The sequence below is a fragment of the Saccoglossus kowalevskii genome, chromosome 13 (assembly GCF_978046115.1).
Source record: "Saccoglossus kowalevskii chromosome 13, keSacKowa6.1, whole genome shotgun sequence".
NCBI classification, from domain to species: Eukaryota; Metazoa; Hemichordata; class Enteropneusta; family Harrimaniidae; genus Saccoglossus; species Saccoglossus kowalevskii.
The window spans coordinates 24,042,252-24,060,185 of NC_140653.1; the positions used below are offsets into that span (position 1 = coordinate 24,042,252).

The 17,934-nt window shown below is 36.6% G+C and overlaps 1 protein-coding gene and 1 long non-coding RNA gene across 2 annotated transcripts in view; one reads left to right on the forward strand and one right to left on the reverse strand.

The window, feature by feature from the left end:
* The window catches only part of LOC100371615 (uncharacterized), a 50,168-nt gene that overhangs the window by 6,233 nt on the left and 26,001 nt on the right, over nucleotides 1–17,934 (reverse strand). Inside the window, exons 8-10 of the mRNA XM_085507102.1 lie at nucleotides 16,340–16,346; nucleotides 13,485–13,551; nucleotides 9,561–9,746 (exon numbers count right to left, since the gene is read on the reverse strand). Of these exons, the coding sequence (XP_085363228.1) occupies nucleotides 9,561–9,746; nucleotides 13,485–13,551; nucleotides 16,340–16,346 (260 nt within the window). The remainder of the gene's footprint in view (nucleotides 1–9,560; nucleotides 9,747–13,484; nucleotides 13,552–16,339; nucleotides 16,347–17,934) is intronic.
* On the forward strand, nucleotides 2,000–3,548 carry LOC146735090 (uncharacterized). Its single transcript, XR_014931406.1, has 2 exons — nucleotides 2,000–2,142; nucleotides 3,157–3,548. It is a non-coding gene; the product is annotated as an uncharacterized LOC146735090 (long non-coding RNA).

Genomic DNA, 17,934 nt, shown 5'->3' on the forward strand with positions numbered 1-17,934 from the left:
ATTTGTAACAAAAGTTCTATTCAAATCTGATATTTTGAGATATCAGAAATTGCCTAATAACAATTTAAACTAATTTGAACTAATCACATCTGTGGATTTTCCCCAGAAAATCCATATACTAAATTCCATTGAAATGTAATGATTATATGTATTAAGAATAGACTTCTTTCTAATATTTTTTTACAGTCGAAAATACTTCTCTCAACTTAGTTGAATCACTATAGCTAGTTAAAACATTTACATTTTCTTATGACGCTACTCACTCAAATGGGTGTTTGAAATATTAAACAAACCAGCACTGCTAAGTTATTTGTATATTGCGTAGATGAAGTGTATATTGTGTCTAATACTAGTAAGATGCACCTAAAGGGGTACTTCCAGTTAAGCCTAATCTCACAACAAACTAACTTTCCGGATTAAAATTACAATAGATAACAACAGATAGATTAACTTTATAAATAACATAAACAATATTGGCCCATGATTCTTTAGTGCAATCCCCGGGCTTGGAAGGTTCCCCTTTAAAGATTGACAGATACATTTACCGGTAAAAACTGTCGTCATTGTTTACAAATAACTCAGTCTCCTACAACTTCTGAAATATCTCATTCAATATTTTTTTATTAATGATTTTCCAGGTATTTTTTTTATCAAAGTGTATATAAACCACCAACTCTACTTAACACCCCATTTAGTTGTCTTCTTTATATCGTGATGCTCCCTGAAACAAAAAAAGGCTTACAGTTGTGTCTAATAAACTACATGTATTAAAATATTCCAATAACTGGAAATTGACTGGAAAAATTACAGTGTTCAATAAATCAAATAGACTTTAATTTAAAAACAATAACCTATTTTTTTTAGCAAAAAGAAGTTAATCTAAATTAAACACCTGACCCTAACGTAACCTAAATTTGTTAATTATTTAACAGAGGTTAAAAATAACTACATTTTAATCACTATTCGATAAGCTGATCCGACCAATATTAGTTTATCCGGGGGTGAAAGTAATTAAAAATCTACCATCGAGTGTGTACACCTAAGCTACATACAGCCGGTTTTTACTTGGCATCTCAAAAATACTTCCAAAATTGGCATTTGCGGAGAACTCGACAGATACCCTTTAGATGTATTCATCAAGAGACAAATGATCAAATATTGCAATCGCATATTGAATACAACACTGATGCTGCAGATTTAAACAAGAAAATTAACAGTAAATGGTACAATGAAGTGGAAACCCAACTTGCTAATATCAACAAATCAGGAATTATTAACACTGAAAAAATAATAGAAACCAAATCAAAAATATTAGACAAACAAATTAAAAAATCTTTCGAATTGATTTGGAAAAATGATATTCAGTAAGAGGATAAGAATAGCTTCGGAGAAAAAAATAAACTGAGACCATACAGAGATTTCAAAAAGATATTTAGACTAGAAAAATATCTCGTTGATATTGAAAACATCAAACTAAGAGAACAGTTGACTAAATTCATACTCCGCAATCACTGTCTCAAAATCGAACAAATAAAACCTAAAACTCTGATTTTCAAAAGCATTTGCGATTAATGTACTGCAGCTATGGATATTGAGTACGGGACACACTTCGTAACGACATGCAAAAGAGGGCCTCCGCATGGGTAAAAAACGAAGTGCGAAGTACCCGTTTTAAAAGGTGTAAAAATCGAAGTGATGCTTTTTAGAAACTGTAAAAAAACGAAGTGAAAATCTTATAAAAATTGTAAAAGTGACCTGTTTGAGTTATAGAAAGTGAATATCGTTGTGATTATTTTATAAATTTAGGAAACTGAAGTCAATTTCTTATAAATTTGGAAGCGATACAAATATCATACATGGCATACATTGCCGAACATCGCCGGCTTCGCTGATTCTTGCACAACAAAATCTTGCTTGGTAATAAAAGGGACTAAAAGCGTAATATGTTACCCGCATCTTTATTCGCTTGTCAACTGACGGTCAAGTACCCTACACCAATCAGAATGCATGTAATGAAGAAGCTCTGACGTCTATCGCGATTGCGCATGTCTGTTAAGTCTAAAACGGAACAATTTTGCAGACGAGCTGGTGCTCGGAATGACTGACGAGCACTGACAGTACTGCATGACTACGCATAAAAAGGTTAGCCGAACGTTTATGGTACACATGATTACAGTTGTTCCCCCACTGTTTAGTAGAGCTCACTGGCGACGACATCCATAATCATAGGCAACATGACTGCCCCACATGGCCGATGCATGAATGATGGAGAGGTGAAAAGCAAAACTGCCTGCTATCCGTGTTGTACAAATCGCCCACTGTGATTGGTTGTTATTTTCATCCTTGGCATCACAGAACGAATCAGGTTGCATGTTACACGGTTACACTACAGTTTGCAGACATCCCAAATGACCGGTTGTGTTTCTGTTTACCGTGAAATTAATGTTTGGCCATATGAAATAAACGCTTGTCACTGAATAATGCCATCTGGCCATGGGTTTAATACAGTATACAATGCCATGACAACTGGGTAATTAGGTAGGGTTTTCATTTAATTTTAATTTGTTTTTCATTGCACTCTTTGGTTATTAATACAATAATCGTAATAATGTATAATCATGGTCGAACTTCAAATCCAAGTTGGTTTTAATGATAGATTTTTACAAAATGACAAAGTCAATAGACAGTAGGCAGTAAATAGGCAGTAAAATAAATTAAAATTCATCACAGCTCTGTCGGAATGAGCATAGCTAATTTGCATAAAATAACAAAAAAACTGCTAATTTGCCTAAAATAAGTGTTTGGATTTCCTCAAAAATATGGTTAGGTAGGTTTACCGAAAACAAGCAATTTTTGTTCTTTTTGCCTTGTGCAATACATATGATTTGGGGGAAAGTTAGGGGTCTTTTGAGGCAAACATTGAGGTGAAAATGATGTTTTGTCTCGTATTTGGATATGTATGTACTAACTAAGACAACTTATTTACACACTCGGGTGATGTTTTGGTGATGATCTGTGCACTTTTAGGTGGTATTTTTCAGCCACCAAATATTTATTTCAGTCAACAAGAGCGTGCATAAGGAGTGTATTAAAAGTTTCCCAATATTGGACAGGGGACTGTAACATTATATTAATACATAAAATGCGTAATTTCAGGCTAAGTATGGATGAAGAAAATAACCAAGGAAGTAGGAGGAAGAAAAAAGAAAAACACCACCACCATAGGAGTCACAAGCACAGCCAGCACAGTTCAAGGTCCCCTCTTGCAAGCCATAAAATACAGCTGTAGAAACAGAAACATTGTGTCCCTGTTGTGCTATATATTGTCTGTCTAATAACCAGTTATTTACATTTTGTGACCATTTGTAGATTATATTTTGAATAGGTGATTCCAAAGTTTTAAGGTAGCGAGAAGGGAAATACAAGTTATAGTTTAATTGAGATTAGAACTTTCCTCGCCAGTTACTAGGCATGTAGTTATGGCAATGTATATGTTTTCAGAAAGCTGAGATATAGCAGAATACAATCATGTATGTTTCGTGATCATGTATGTTTCGTATTGATATTTGCTCAGGGGATTAAGTTACAATTGTGCCCGTGAACCTCCTAAATATAGAGTTTTTTTGCGGGATTGGCCGTTTCTCGGTGTTCCTTTTTTCTATGTTTCTCACTGTTGCTTTATAAGATAATGACCTTTGAAAATTCGTCTCGGAATTTTTATGTGCCTCATAGTTCTGGAGATAAAATCTGTTGAACTTTATAAACTAAATTTTTATGTTCTCAAGGCCGTAACTCAACGTCAAGGGCTCACATAAACATCCATGAGACATCATATTTGAGCCCATTTTGTGGCGAATAGATTGTGGAATTTGTACATCGTTCGCTCAGAGAAAAGTGTTAAAAGATGACATCTTCAATAGTTATGATAGTCAAAAATTAGTTTCCATAAAAGTCAATAAAATGTTTCTTCGAATTTGGCCACTTATAAACAGCTAATTAATTACCAAATGCTTACCATTCCCATTGTCGCATACGACTTGTTTACCACTTCCGTGTGACTGAGAATGTTCTAAAACCGTACTGTGTCTGGGTTGAATTTTTAGAAACTGGTTGAATAGGTAATAGAACACTGTTGGAGGCAATAGAAGGTAATGGAACATTCTAGAAATTTGTAGTAAGTTCCAGACTCATTATGCATACTGATGTAATGGTCTATTTATAGACAGTGTGGGTATATATAGGGGAGTTGTTCAGCACTGAGATCAGATCGGAGATCTCGTTGAATTGTATTGGAGTTTAAGTATCTAGTCATTGGAGTAGTGGAGTTTTACCGCGTTATTGTACTTGATGTTTACAGAGTATAATAATACCAGTACCAGTTGAAACCTCATCTGTTGGCTCCGTGTGCGTATTTTATCATCGCCGCCAGGGAAGTCTTCTGTTACTGTTGCCATTTTGGTATTTGAACCATCACACCTGTACTATACCAATTACGGTAATATTACGTTGTGTGTGACACCCATAATATTTTATAAATATACAAGTATCAGATCTGCGAGGACAGTTATATCGTGAAAACATGGTTGGTTGTTTCTTAAAAAGTGTGTGCCAACTTGAACAAAATGGCGTACCGCGCAATTATTTTGTCAAGCCCCTTTGTTATGTTAAACAGCGTCAACAGTACAATCGGTTCTCTAAACACAGGGCGGGCCATCATGACAGCATATATTTACTTACATGCCTTTAAGTACAGATATGTTTGCATATCTTTCTGCCTATGGAGAGTGTACCCTTATCGGATTTGTTATAATCAATTATTTCCAAGTAAGCACTGTTTTTTCCTCCCGATGAAAAACGAAATGTAGCGTTGGCCATGCTCACAGAGAACCACGAGCGGGATGGTATTGAAGAGTGGTTCCAGACAGAGGAGGCGGTAATTCCATGTAACTACTAAATTTACGCATTGCGCGACGACCCTTTCCAATGCCATGAGCTGCGATCACCAACTTACGGTTTACATCAAAAGAAATGTCCACTCCTTTTTGACGCCGGAAAAATGTCAGTCGTGGAGTTGCATTTTGGATTCATGCACTTATAGTAAAATGGCTCCCCCAGCCATGGCGGATATTCGTGTTTGCAGCCAAAACGACATTCCCCTTTTTACAATAATGACACATCAATATTTCACTGCCAATTTTATTTACAGACTGTAATTCTACCATTAACCAGTGTCTGTATCTAGGATTTCCATCTCGATGCCGTCGTTGTCTGAACTGTCGGTGTCACCGTGACAATCACTCAGAACTTTTGTTGTAACTATCGACAGGCTCTTCTTCAAACCACTCTGCGGGCTGACTATAATATGAGCCCAGGTCACTTTCATTTATGTTTACTACCAACTACATTTTTTGGGAATAAACTTAAATTGCGCACCAAATGCATTGCGCACAATATAATGTTTCATAATCCAAATTTTTTTGAATTTTTTTTTTTTCTAGTTTTTCCCCTCTCGCTACCTTAAGTACTCCTTGGTGAGCCCAATTACACAACAAGTTTTTATGATATGTTTTTTTTTTAATTTGGATATTGAAACATATATTTTTGGTGTTTTTTTGTCATTTTTGGTCAAAATTAATATTTTGGACCTTTGTGAGCTTGATTACATGAAAGGTTTTGATGCAGTGTATTTGAGAGTAATATATCTTATAAAGTCACGTGAGATTCAGTGCTGATTAAAATTTGGGCTTTGAAATATGTATTTTTGGTGCGTTTTTTGTCAGTTTTTGTCAAAATTGATATTTAGGACTTGTGTGAGCTTAATTGCAGTAAAAGATTTGATGCAATGTATTTGAGAGTGATAGCTTTTATTGAGCATCTGATTATAAATTGGGCTTTTAAACATGTATATTTGGGGAATATATTGTCAAAAACAATTTTGGTCAACCTCAGATACAAATACATGTAGACTACAAATGTACTTCCCTGGGGACACAAAATTATAAAACAATATCAAGTGTTGAAACTTGAAATTGAGTAGGTCAGTTTCAAGTTTCTTCTTCTGTAACATGACTCCAGGAGATTTCTACCGATTTAAGCTTGTCATGTCACTGAATTAGATAATTGCACTATCATATTCTTGTTTTGAAATTTATTATAAGTATTAATGATTATTGATAATATTACTTGCCAACTCAGAATATAAATCAACTACGGCATGGCTATAATAGTGTCTCTATGTTTACAACATTTCATCCTGCTTTGAAACAGAAAGTAACATGAAAATGTTGTTTATGTAACAATTATGAATGTTCAAGAAATTTAAATAAATGATTGCATCATGATAAATGTCTATTGTTTGCATTTGTTTCCGAACTTCAAAGATGATATTATTAGTCTATTTGCAGGGAAAGAGTTTATAATATGCTTCTCATTTACCAGCAGTCACAGAAATAAAATACATGTAGTCACATATCTTTGGTCAAATCATGAACTCCTGCACATGCATCATGTCCTCACTATGAGATGTATGTGCTTAAGATGACAAAAAACAATATATAGCTGAGTTATGACTGGATGCACAGAAGGTATATTGTATATGCCGGTTTTTTGACTACTGGTAATTCAAATCGAGGACTAACAGAAACAGCAGTACTATCTATAGTGCTTTATTAGTATGAAAGTTGTTCACCCTGATAACATCTGTAATGAAATAAATCATTGTATCTGAAATGCAAAGTTTCTATTTACTGAGTAATATTAATTAGTATAATAATTGAATGCTTATATAAAGTTAAGTGAAGAATATTTATGTTATAAAAAATGAAGTGAATTGATTTTTTTTAATAAAATGTGAAGAGTGAAACTGCAGAAACCCATAAAAAGTGAAGTGGGAAGAAGCCATATTATTTACTAAAAGATACTAAAAGCAAAGACAACGCAGCAGCAGAAAGTAATTATCCCGTAATAAACTGTAACCAACAAATTCTCCGAAATCATGTTAGAGTACAAATGTACATAGAAAAATGTGTATGTATAAAACAGCAGCTTCCACACCGAACAGAATAAGCTTAGTCTATATCAAATCTAAAATTAAAATTAATTTAAATATTCTTTCTTGTTATGTCCAAATGTGTATGTCTTAGTTTTAGTTTTGTTATGACCATACTGTTGCACCTTTCAGCGTCCTGCCAATAACATATTATCTTACTTGTACAACCTATTTACATATCAGTATCTGCATTTATTTATTTATGTGGGGATTATATTCGTGAGTGGTTTCTGCTGGCAATAATTGTGGTATAAATATATTTTTAAAAATTATTGTACCACATCCAACTCCTAAATGCAAATATAACATGCAACAAAATTAATATACATGAAGTACAATACTTTCTTATAATTATCTCGTTACCATGATTTTTTGTGTAGAAATTGTCCTCTTTTGATGGGATAATTTTAATATGTTTGTATATATGTGGTTAACGTAAAAATAAAATAAAAAAATAAAATAAAAAATAAATCAAAAAAAGTACAATGCTTTACTTTTCTGTTAAATTAACATTAAATGTATTATTACGATATTTATAGTTTCAGTGCTGTGCTCTCGAGATGTGTTTGTATCTAATGTATTTTGTCTGTACGAATCTAAGGTGACAGATCAGTAAATAGTCGGCCTTTTCATTTATTCATCGGATTTTAGGGTATAAAGTATTAAAATAATACATATTAATTCGCGGCTTGTGAATAAAAATGGAGAGGTGTTACCCCTTGAGTTTGTTTATGTTTGGTCTTAATGTAGCATGCTTCTAGCTTTTAACCATGGAAGGTCTTTTTACCTTCCATGTTTTAACCAAACGAACCAGAGCTTGGATTTTACCCAGCAAGCTTTGCAATAGTTTTTGTCCAGTAATTCAGAGTAGATACTCAAATTTATCTAATTTTTCCCTCTTTGAATGTCCATGAATAAATCCCTTTACTTACAGATACGCTAAATTTTGTGTTGGTTAAAAATGTACGCTATTATAATGAAGGGTTGAAGTTTCCGGACAACAGTAAGTGCTCTGCCTGCTGCCAAGCTTCAAACGAAGACGTAACATACATAAACAATGTTATCAGTATAGCCTATTTGTATACAGTCAGTGAAGGTTTTTGAACAGTAAAATTTTAAAATGAAATATCCCCTGATTGATATATTTACGATACTGACAATCGATAATAATATATCACTGGCAGCATGCAGACGATTTTCCCCCAAATTTGCGCCCTTTGGTATGAAATGATTCTCTTAATAGCATGTTTAATATGTTCTACAGCAGCATTGGTCAATACATTGTCAGCATTTTGTTGTAATCATACACAGTTCCTCTGTAATAGTAGAACAAATCTTTCATATTTAGTAGTTACTACACTTTTCATGTATTTTCTCAACTTTGAAAAATTAGTGTAACTATCTCATTAGGATCCCCGTCAAATCTACGTTACTACGTTAGTGTCACGTGTTGATGATTCACAGCACGATGAGAGATGTTAATGTACTTTATCTTTGTTTTAAAATACAATGTTTATAACGGAATAATGGTCCATCAAAGTGGTGGATTACTGAGCTGAACACTTCTCCGTAAACATTCAAAAACAGATCCTTGAAACAGTCTGCACACATTTATATATGTTTTTTCACAAGGACTGACAATTAGTCTGTCACGTGACACTTGTGTAAACAAATGACTAGCTCGTTAGTATGTTCAAATGTGTTCCTCTATATCTAGGCTTTCAGACAATATATTGTAAATGACGGTTTTGAATGAGGTAAAAGACATAAGACCCTTCCAGAGATAATTAGTATATAGGTATATGTACTGTCCCCGTGCATTGTTCGTGTGATAAAGCCGGGAGATAAGAGTTGCCATATTATAGAAACAAAATCCATAATCTCTCTACAAGCTGTGACAATGAATTACAAAACGAACCCATTTCATGTGAATGTTTCAATTCATTTTCAGAATATATTTGAAAGATTAATTCGCTTCAAAGTATGTTCTCATTATTTGATCATTTTCGAGTGAAATATTTAAAAAAAATGAGTGCAACAAAAGTCAATCCTCAATCGTCTGTAGTGGGTCGTGTTTCAACTCTACATTTGCAGCAGTGACAGATGTGACATGGTGATGCAGATGTACAGAGAAAGAAATTAACCCAGGCATACGACAATACATACTGACGTGTACCATGTTATGGTTTCATGCTCTGAATGAATTATAATCCGCCACAACGGGCACATCTATCTAAATATTAAATTATACAAATACGGGTCCCACAGCATCATATTGAACGAAGATTCGATTATAGTATTGTAAAGTATATTTTATTTTAGATGAAATCACGTAGTTACATAGTCTACCAAGCGTAGAATCAAATCTGACATGTGTGAGAAGACATTATTGTGATATCAACCAGTGGGCCTAATGTCGGTTCTTCCAAGTGAAAATGCGTGTACATTCCTATCAAAAAAACATGGTAACACAGAAAACAATTAATTAAGTTTAAGTTGATAATAATTTTACCTGATATCTACCCATCATAAGGCAGCTTCTTGAAGGCATGCACGATGGCTGGGCATAATGTCGTTCTAATTTCACTCCTTCTGCCGCCAACTTGTCGATATTCGGTGTTTTGACGATCGAGCCGTTGCGATATCCAACATCAAAATATCCCAAATCGTCAGCTAATATAAAAACAATATGAGGACGCTGTGTTGCCTGGATGACAGTCAAGTAAGAAGTCAGTAATATTAGTCTTGTCAAAAAATGACCGAAAATTCCCTGATTTTGATTCCGTTGAACAGTTGGTAAAAAACACATGTTAATGGTCGCAATAAGCGGGTGTATGTACATTTCCGTTACATGTACTATAAGTAGAATTCCCATCACAGTGTCGGGCTCTTCACTTCAATTATAAGTCAGTGGCAACACGTGTTAATATAACGTATAGTTCCAGTCCAGTGAGCGTGCGTTGATGTGTGTGACGTCATAGTAGTAAAAAAGGAACATACGGGGACTTCGACTCGCATGGCAGTTAGCTCTTACGCTGTAGAGATATTGTGTTCGGTCCAAAGGAACACTCATGAAGTAATGACAGATAGACAACTTAATTACTAGCCATTGCATACAGAACGGCCAGCGTGGTTCACAGAAAGAAAGTCAATTAATAAAAAAGTGACGCAATAGTTTACAATAGTTTTGCAATTATCTCACCATAGCAACGTCATTTTTAATTATATATAACATAAGTGTAATCATTTAGTAGGATTAGACAATAATTGGGGAGAGTTAGGATTAGTAGGATTAGACAATAATTGGGGAGAATTAGGATTAGAGCGCAAGGCTTGATATATGATTTAAATCACTGTTAAAAGAATAATTAATATAAAAATATATTAAAAATGGCGGTTGTGTATTTCTGTTTTACACAAACGACACTTACATTTTAAAGGGCGGTGGTCTTCGTGCAGTTCAAGTTGAATTTCATGTAAATAAACAATATATGTTACATGCGTTCTGTACCGTACGTCGTTGTGAGTCCCATATCGAACAGAACGCGGCGCGACGACCATTGTCCTTTAATAATACACATTACAGTATCAGTGATCCACATTTCGTAAATTGTTGATTCGTTAATTCACCGTTGATTTGTGATTCATGAATATCATCGGTTCCGCGCACTCCTGCTTGCAGGATGCCAATCACCAAAACGAAGTAGCCTCGTTTTAACGGCATGTAAATAAACAGTGATGGCGCTTTTGAAATTTTAGACGAGTCTATGAACTACGACTACTATTAACAATCGTGATATAATTTCCATTATAGTGGTTTTATTGTTTAATCGACAGTAGGTTAAATATAATTTAATCCGACAGCGAATACTGTAAACATTATTTCCTGGTTTTTAATTTCGCTATTTTCGCTGGTAAGTAAAATTCGCTAAACTACGTGAACATGTAAATATAATTCATTGTTTTCCTACCAAGTTCGTAAACGTAAATCCAGATAAATTGCCCAAAACACACAAATAATGAAAATAAATGGTTTTACAGTAATATAAGTTGCATGTTGTGATTTGGGGATTTGGATTTAGTTTCGCTCTAATAGTCGTTTTTAAACATAGTTAAACTACATGTAACTTTCCCAAAATTGATCAGCAATCATTAAAGGGTGCCAGTCGTCGTGTCGCGTCCTGTTCGATATGGGACTCATAGCAACGTATACAACGCGTGTAAAATACACTGTGTATTTACATGAAATTCGAACACGCGCTGTGCGACGACCACCGCGCTTTAAACATTTCCCGTCACTGTAAATCATGATTAAGGCCAAGTTTGACGGAGATTTATTTCAGGTCATAAAGTACATCTGTTCAAAATAAAAGATTATTTGTTATCAAATATATGAAAAAAAAAGATCCGATAAATTTCTTTTCATGCATTTCTTTGAATGATTCACTTTCCTTGTCCCACATTGCCTGGCTTTGCTCCCGATGCGTATCCAACTACACCATCAGTAGATAAGTTTCCGTTCAGTGCCAGTCTTCGTGCCGCGTCCTGTTCGATATGGGACTCATAGCGACGTACACAACGCGTGTAAAATACATTGTGTATTTCAGGGGGGGAGTTACATGACACGACTGGTTGAAATAATCGTCTCATTTGTATAAATTAATATTCATGAGCAATGAAAAACTCGTTTTTTCAGTAATATTGTGCCAAAATGCTTTCCGATAGCATACATGTTAGTTCTAAATTGACTGATTCTATCGTTACGAGCTGAAAAAATAATCGGAAAAATGATGTAAAGGTATTTTTTGAGACACGTTTTCGATCAGACTCCAGCTCACTGTTGAAAGTAAGCATAGGTTTTCTCTTTACCATGATCATAGCAAGTTACGAAATTCATGGAGAATGCAGAGGCACGTTTAAATTTCACTCTAGTACTATTGCTCAAAATTGCTCAAAATGTTTTCGGTGACTTTTATCAGTGACAAGTTACCTAATTAGTATGCATTTCGAGAAACCACAGTGTGTTGTAATGTCCAAGTATCTACCAATATTATACTTATATGTCGATACTCCTATGTATTATTTACGTTGTATTAATGACGTAATGTCACATCCGGGTTATTGGAATAAAGGTGAGATGGAGGCTCCGGACCTTGACCGTTACACCAAGTCACTGTACGCACTGTACGAAAGTTGTCTCCTTGTACTATCTTTTGTACTACATTATATTGGCGACGAGGATGGAGAGTTTACCATCACTACCGATGTTCCCAGTTCACTCCGATCCAACAACAACAAGTACAAGATGGAAGAAGTACCTGAACAGGGTGGAAAATGCATTTGTTGCTTTCAACATCACAGACGACAAGCGCCAGCGCGCGCTGTTACTACACTGGGCGGGTGAAGAAGTAGACGATGTTTTTGACACGCTATCAGAAACCGGAAGCGATTTTAAAACTGCCAAAACCAAGTTAACAGAATATTTCTCACCAAAACGAAACATTGAATATGAAAGATTTGTATTCAGAGATACCATGCAGAACAGTGGTGAGTCAATCGATGCATTTCACACTCGTTTACAACGTTTGGCGAACACTTGTGATTTCACCGATAAATCTCAAGAGGTCAAGTCTCAAATAATACGTGGTTGCACCTCAGCCCGGCTCAGACGTCGTGCGCTCAGGGAGGAAACTACGCTCGATAATTTATTAAGTTCTGCTCGTTCATTCGAAGTGTCTGAAGTTCAAGCGACTGGAATGGAGGGAAGAAACGTCCCCAGTGCGAGTGCAACTTCAGTGAATACAATCAGAAAACATCGCCAACAACGACACCGTCCACAGCGCAACGGCAAGTCTCGGCAAGATAAACAGTCGACTAAACAATCTTCTAAATGCTATAATTGTGGTGGAAGCTATCCACACGATACCGTATGCCCAGCAAAAGGCAAGTCTTGTAATTCATGTGGTAAACTTAATCACTATGCGAAATGCTGTCGTTCAAAGGGTAAATTAAAGCAGTCTGAAAAAGCAGAAAACGTCAAAGCTGTTCATCAATGGGATCACACATGTAGCTCCGACAATGACTACTGCTTTACTGTGACACAATATTCGAACAGTCAGCCCAGAATAACATTATACATAGAACAGACACCAGTTACTTCATTGATTGATACTGGTTCTACTGTGAATTTAATGAGTCTGGAAACCTACAAACACCTGAAAAACCAACCAAAGTTGCACATGCAAAGCACCAGTAATGTATACGCATATTGTAGCAGTGAACCGTTAAATATAGTTGGTACTTTTCATGCTAAATTGCAATACAAGGACCATAACACTGTAGCAGAATTTCTTGTAACCAAGAAAAATGGAGACACATTACTAGGATATACTACTGCATCCAAGCTGAGTATAGTGTATATTGCATATCAGATTACACCAGGCAAATCACTTACTGACCAAATAGTTACAAAGTATAGTGACAGATTCAACGGCATTGGCAAACTGAAAGGAGTCCAGTGTGTACTTCATGAAGACAAAACTGTAAAGCCTGTTGTACAGCCACATCGTAGGGTACCGTTTCATGTTCGTGCAAAGACAGAAGAAGAGCTACAGAGACTGTTGAACTTAGATATTATTGAACGGGTTGGAGATGAGCCAACATCATGGGTGTCACCTATAACCGTGGTAGAAAAGCCGAAAAAACCAGGTGAGATTCGGATCTGTGTTGACATGCGATCAGCAAATAAGGCAATATTGCGTGAACGCCATGTCACACCAACGCTTGATGACATAATTGCTGACTTAAATGGAGCAACTGTGTTCTCAAAACTTGATTTGAACTCTGGGTACCATCAGATAGAGTTAGCTCCAGAGTCTCGTCATCTAACCGTATTCTCAACACACAACGGTTTATACAGATATAAACGTCTTAATTTTGGTGTGTGCTCAGCAGCCGAAGTATTTCAGAATATGATTAGATCTGCACTGCAAGGCTTGAAGGGAGTACTTAACATAAGTGACGACATACTAATATATGGTCGTGATCAGCAATGTCATGATGCCAACCTAGAAGCATGTCTCAAACGACTCCGTGATCGTGAAATTACACTAAATCAGCAGAAGTGCAGATTCAGCAAGGGCACAGTCGAATTTTATGGGCATGTATTCAGTAAGGGTGGAGTTTCACCAGACCCCAAGTAAGTTGCAGCGCTAAATGAAGCAAAAAGACCACAAAATGTAGCAGAAATAAAGAGTCTACTTGGCATGGCGAATTACTGCAGTCGGTTCATTCCAAATTTGGCAACCATTACTGAACCACTTCGTGAACTTACGAAAAATAACGTGACCTGGAAATGGGGAAAGCGCCAAGAACAAGCACTGCAACAAATCAAAGACAAGATCTCAGTCAACTGTAAAATGGCCTACTTTGATCCAGTCAGACAGACAGAAGTACTTGTAGATGCAAGTCCAGTTGGCCTGGGTGCTATTCTTACACAGCGTGATAGTACTGGCAGTGTTGCTGTTATATCACTAGCCAGTCGATCTCTAACACCTGTTGAGCAACGATATTCACAAGTTGAACGAGAAGCCCTGGCGGTGACATGGGGAGTGCTTCACTACCACTTATACCTATACGGACACAAGTTTGAGGTGATGTCCGATCATATGCCCTTAGTACCGCTTTTCAACAGTCCAACTGCAAAACCTCCAGCACGCATAGAACGATGGATTCTCAAACTTCAGCAGTATGATTTTAAAGTGTCATACCGACCTGGAAAACTTAATCCAGCAGACTACATGTCTCGACATCCACTATCTTCTGTCAAACCAACCAGCAGGGAAGAGAAAATGGCTGAAGAACACATAAATTCCATCATACAGCATGCTACGCCTAAAACAGTACAGATTGAAGACATCCAAGCAGCGACAAAGACTGATACACCTTTGTTACTGTGCATGCAAGCCTTACAAACTGGCAAGTGGGATGAAGTTATTTCACAGTCTACTAATACAAAGGAGAAAAACACACTGAAATGTCTGTATGCTGTGAAAAATGAGCTGACAGTACATTCATCCAGCGACCTACTACTTCGCAATAGCCGAATCGTAATACCTGAAGCTCTACAACAAGCAATCATCAATATTGCACATGAGGGCCATCAAGGCATCGTTAAAACAAAACAGCTCTTAAGAGAGAAAGTTTGGTTCCCTGGAATCGATAATATGGTGAAAGAAACTGTTGAGTCATGTACTCCATGTCAACTGAACACCGTGGAAGGTGGACGCGAACCACTAAAAATGTCGGTGCTACCTAAGGGTCCATGGGAGGAGGTCAGCGTTGATTTCAGTGATTTACCAAATGGTGGACATATCCTAGTGGTAACTGATGACTACAGCCGTTACCCCGTAGTAGAGGTAATAAGTTCAACCGCTTCTAGATTCGTTATTCCAAAACTAGATAGCATATTTGCGCTGTTTGGAATACCCAGAATAGTTCGCTCTGACAACGGCCCACCATTCTCCAGCATTGAATTTGCAGCATTTGCAAAAGATCTTGGTTTCAAGCATCGCAAAATAACACCAAGATGGCCCCGTGCAAACGGTGAGGTCGAGCGATTTATGCGCACCATGAAGAAAATATATCGCATAGCACATATTGAAGGCAAGGCGTGGAAACAACAGTTATACAGATTCTTACGTAACTACAGAGCCACACCACACACGACAACCAGTGTACCACCCGCATCATTATTGCTGAAAAAACCAATGCGAGTACGTTTACCGGAAATCAGCACACCTAGCCATGCTGACAGCGAGCTACGTCAACGCGATAAGGAACAAAAAACACGTATGAAATTAAATGCGGACAATCGCGAGAATACTAACAAGAAGCAAATTCAAGTGGGTGATACTGTGCTGATAAAACGGGATGGGTACATCAGAAAAGATACAACCCCATACATCACACATCCATATAGAGTTACAGATACAAATGGTTCCATGATAACCGCGATGAAAGGTGATCATAAAATAACCAGAAACTCATCTCGTCTCAAAGTGTTGAAGGGTGAACATGACGGCAAGACAGGCGAAGCAGAACAAGACGAAACTGAAGAGTCCACTTTGTTAGATTCAACTCCGCCAAGCTCTGCAAGTCAACCTGCGAATGTTCCACGTCGTGATCATCCGCAACGCCAACGTCAACCACCTTCATATTTAAAAGATTATGTTCGGTGTAGTAAGGCAGGTAAATGCTGAGGATTTACCTTAGAGGTGACGTACTGGTAACCTCTCACCTAAAATTTAACCAGTTATTGTTTTAGACACAAACGTAAACATTTGTTTACTGAAGGTTAATGAACTCTTATATTCGATGTTAATGAACTCTTATATTCGATGTTATTGAACTCTTACATTCAATGGTAATGAACTCTTATATTTGATGTTAATGAACTCATGATGTTTATTTGTTATCTCAGAACAATTGAACGCTCAACTATCATAAAGTGACACTCTTCATTGACAATAACAAAGACGCAACTTCTGTCAGTCAAACCTTTTCGTTTCATGATTTTGCTTACATTTCTATCGAGTTTAAAGTTTGAAACTAGTTTATATAAAGTTTGATATTTGCGCATGTGTAACAGTTAACACTTTATTTGTGACACTTTCTATCTAGGTTAGGAGGGATGTAATGTCCAAGTATCTACCAATATTATACTTATATGTCGATACTCCTATGTATTATTTACGTTGTATTAATGACGTAATGTCACATCCGGGTTATTGGAATAAAGGTGAGATGGAGGCTCCGGACCTTGACCGTTACACCAAGTCACTGTACGCACTGTACGAAAGTTGTCTCCTTGTACTATCTTTTGTACTACATTATATTATAATGAGTGCATGCGCAGTTTGAAATGGAACAGTTTTGAACGCAATAAAATCACGCCTAGAACTCGGGCTCCAGCAAGAAATTGTGGCGTCAAACTGGTTGTCGGTTGAATTGTTTTGCAATAGACAATAATTTTGGAGCCTGTAGTTGTCTATGAAATGTTTCTAAGTTTTGTTGAGGATTATTCTGTAAAGAAATTGCTGAAATTATTTCATCTGTTCGTAAACGGGACATTGTTGCTTTGACGATGGGCTACGGACGACTGACGTCGAAACGTTCCATTCAGATCGGATGGCGCCCTCTCGTGCCAATCCCCCCTGGTGTATTTACATGAAATTCGAACACGCGCTGCGCGACGACCACCGCGCTTTAAACATTTCCCGTCACTGTAAATCATGATTAAGGCCAAGTTTGACGGAGATTTATTTCAGGTCATAAAGTACATCCGTTCAAAATAAAAGATTATTTGTTATCAAATATATATAAAAAAGATCCGATAAATTTCTTTTCATGCATTTCTTTGAATTATTCACTTTCCTTGTCCCACATTGCCTGGCTTTGCTCCCGATGCGTATCCAACTACACCATCGGTAGATAAGTTTCCGTTCAGTGCGAGATCTCACGTATAACGTGAAAAGCGCGGAGCAAACGTCTGCCGCAAAAAAATCGAATGGCATGAAGATACCTATACTTCATTAAAGTTGACCAGCATCAAATATGTATGACGTCATTCATTCTTCGAGTCACACACTCATTTTGAAATCATTTCTAATTCTTGCATACTATATGAATAATCGTATTTGGCATATGAACTTCGAATAACCGTATAACACACATTTTCCCTATCACCGGAATAGTCATCTTGAATTTTCAAGGTGAATCACTCGACTATCAGTGAAGGGAGGAATGTCCGAACGCAGCAACACCGTGCAGGCGGATATCAGTGATAACAGTTTGGTTTAATGAAACAGACCTTGACTTGCCGAAGC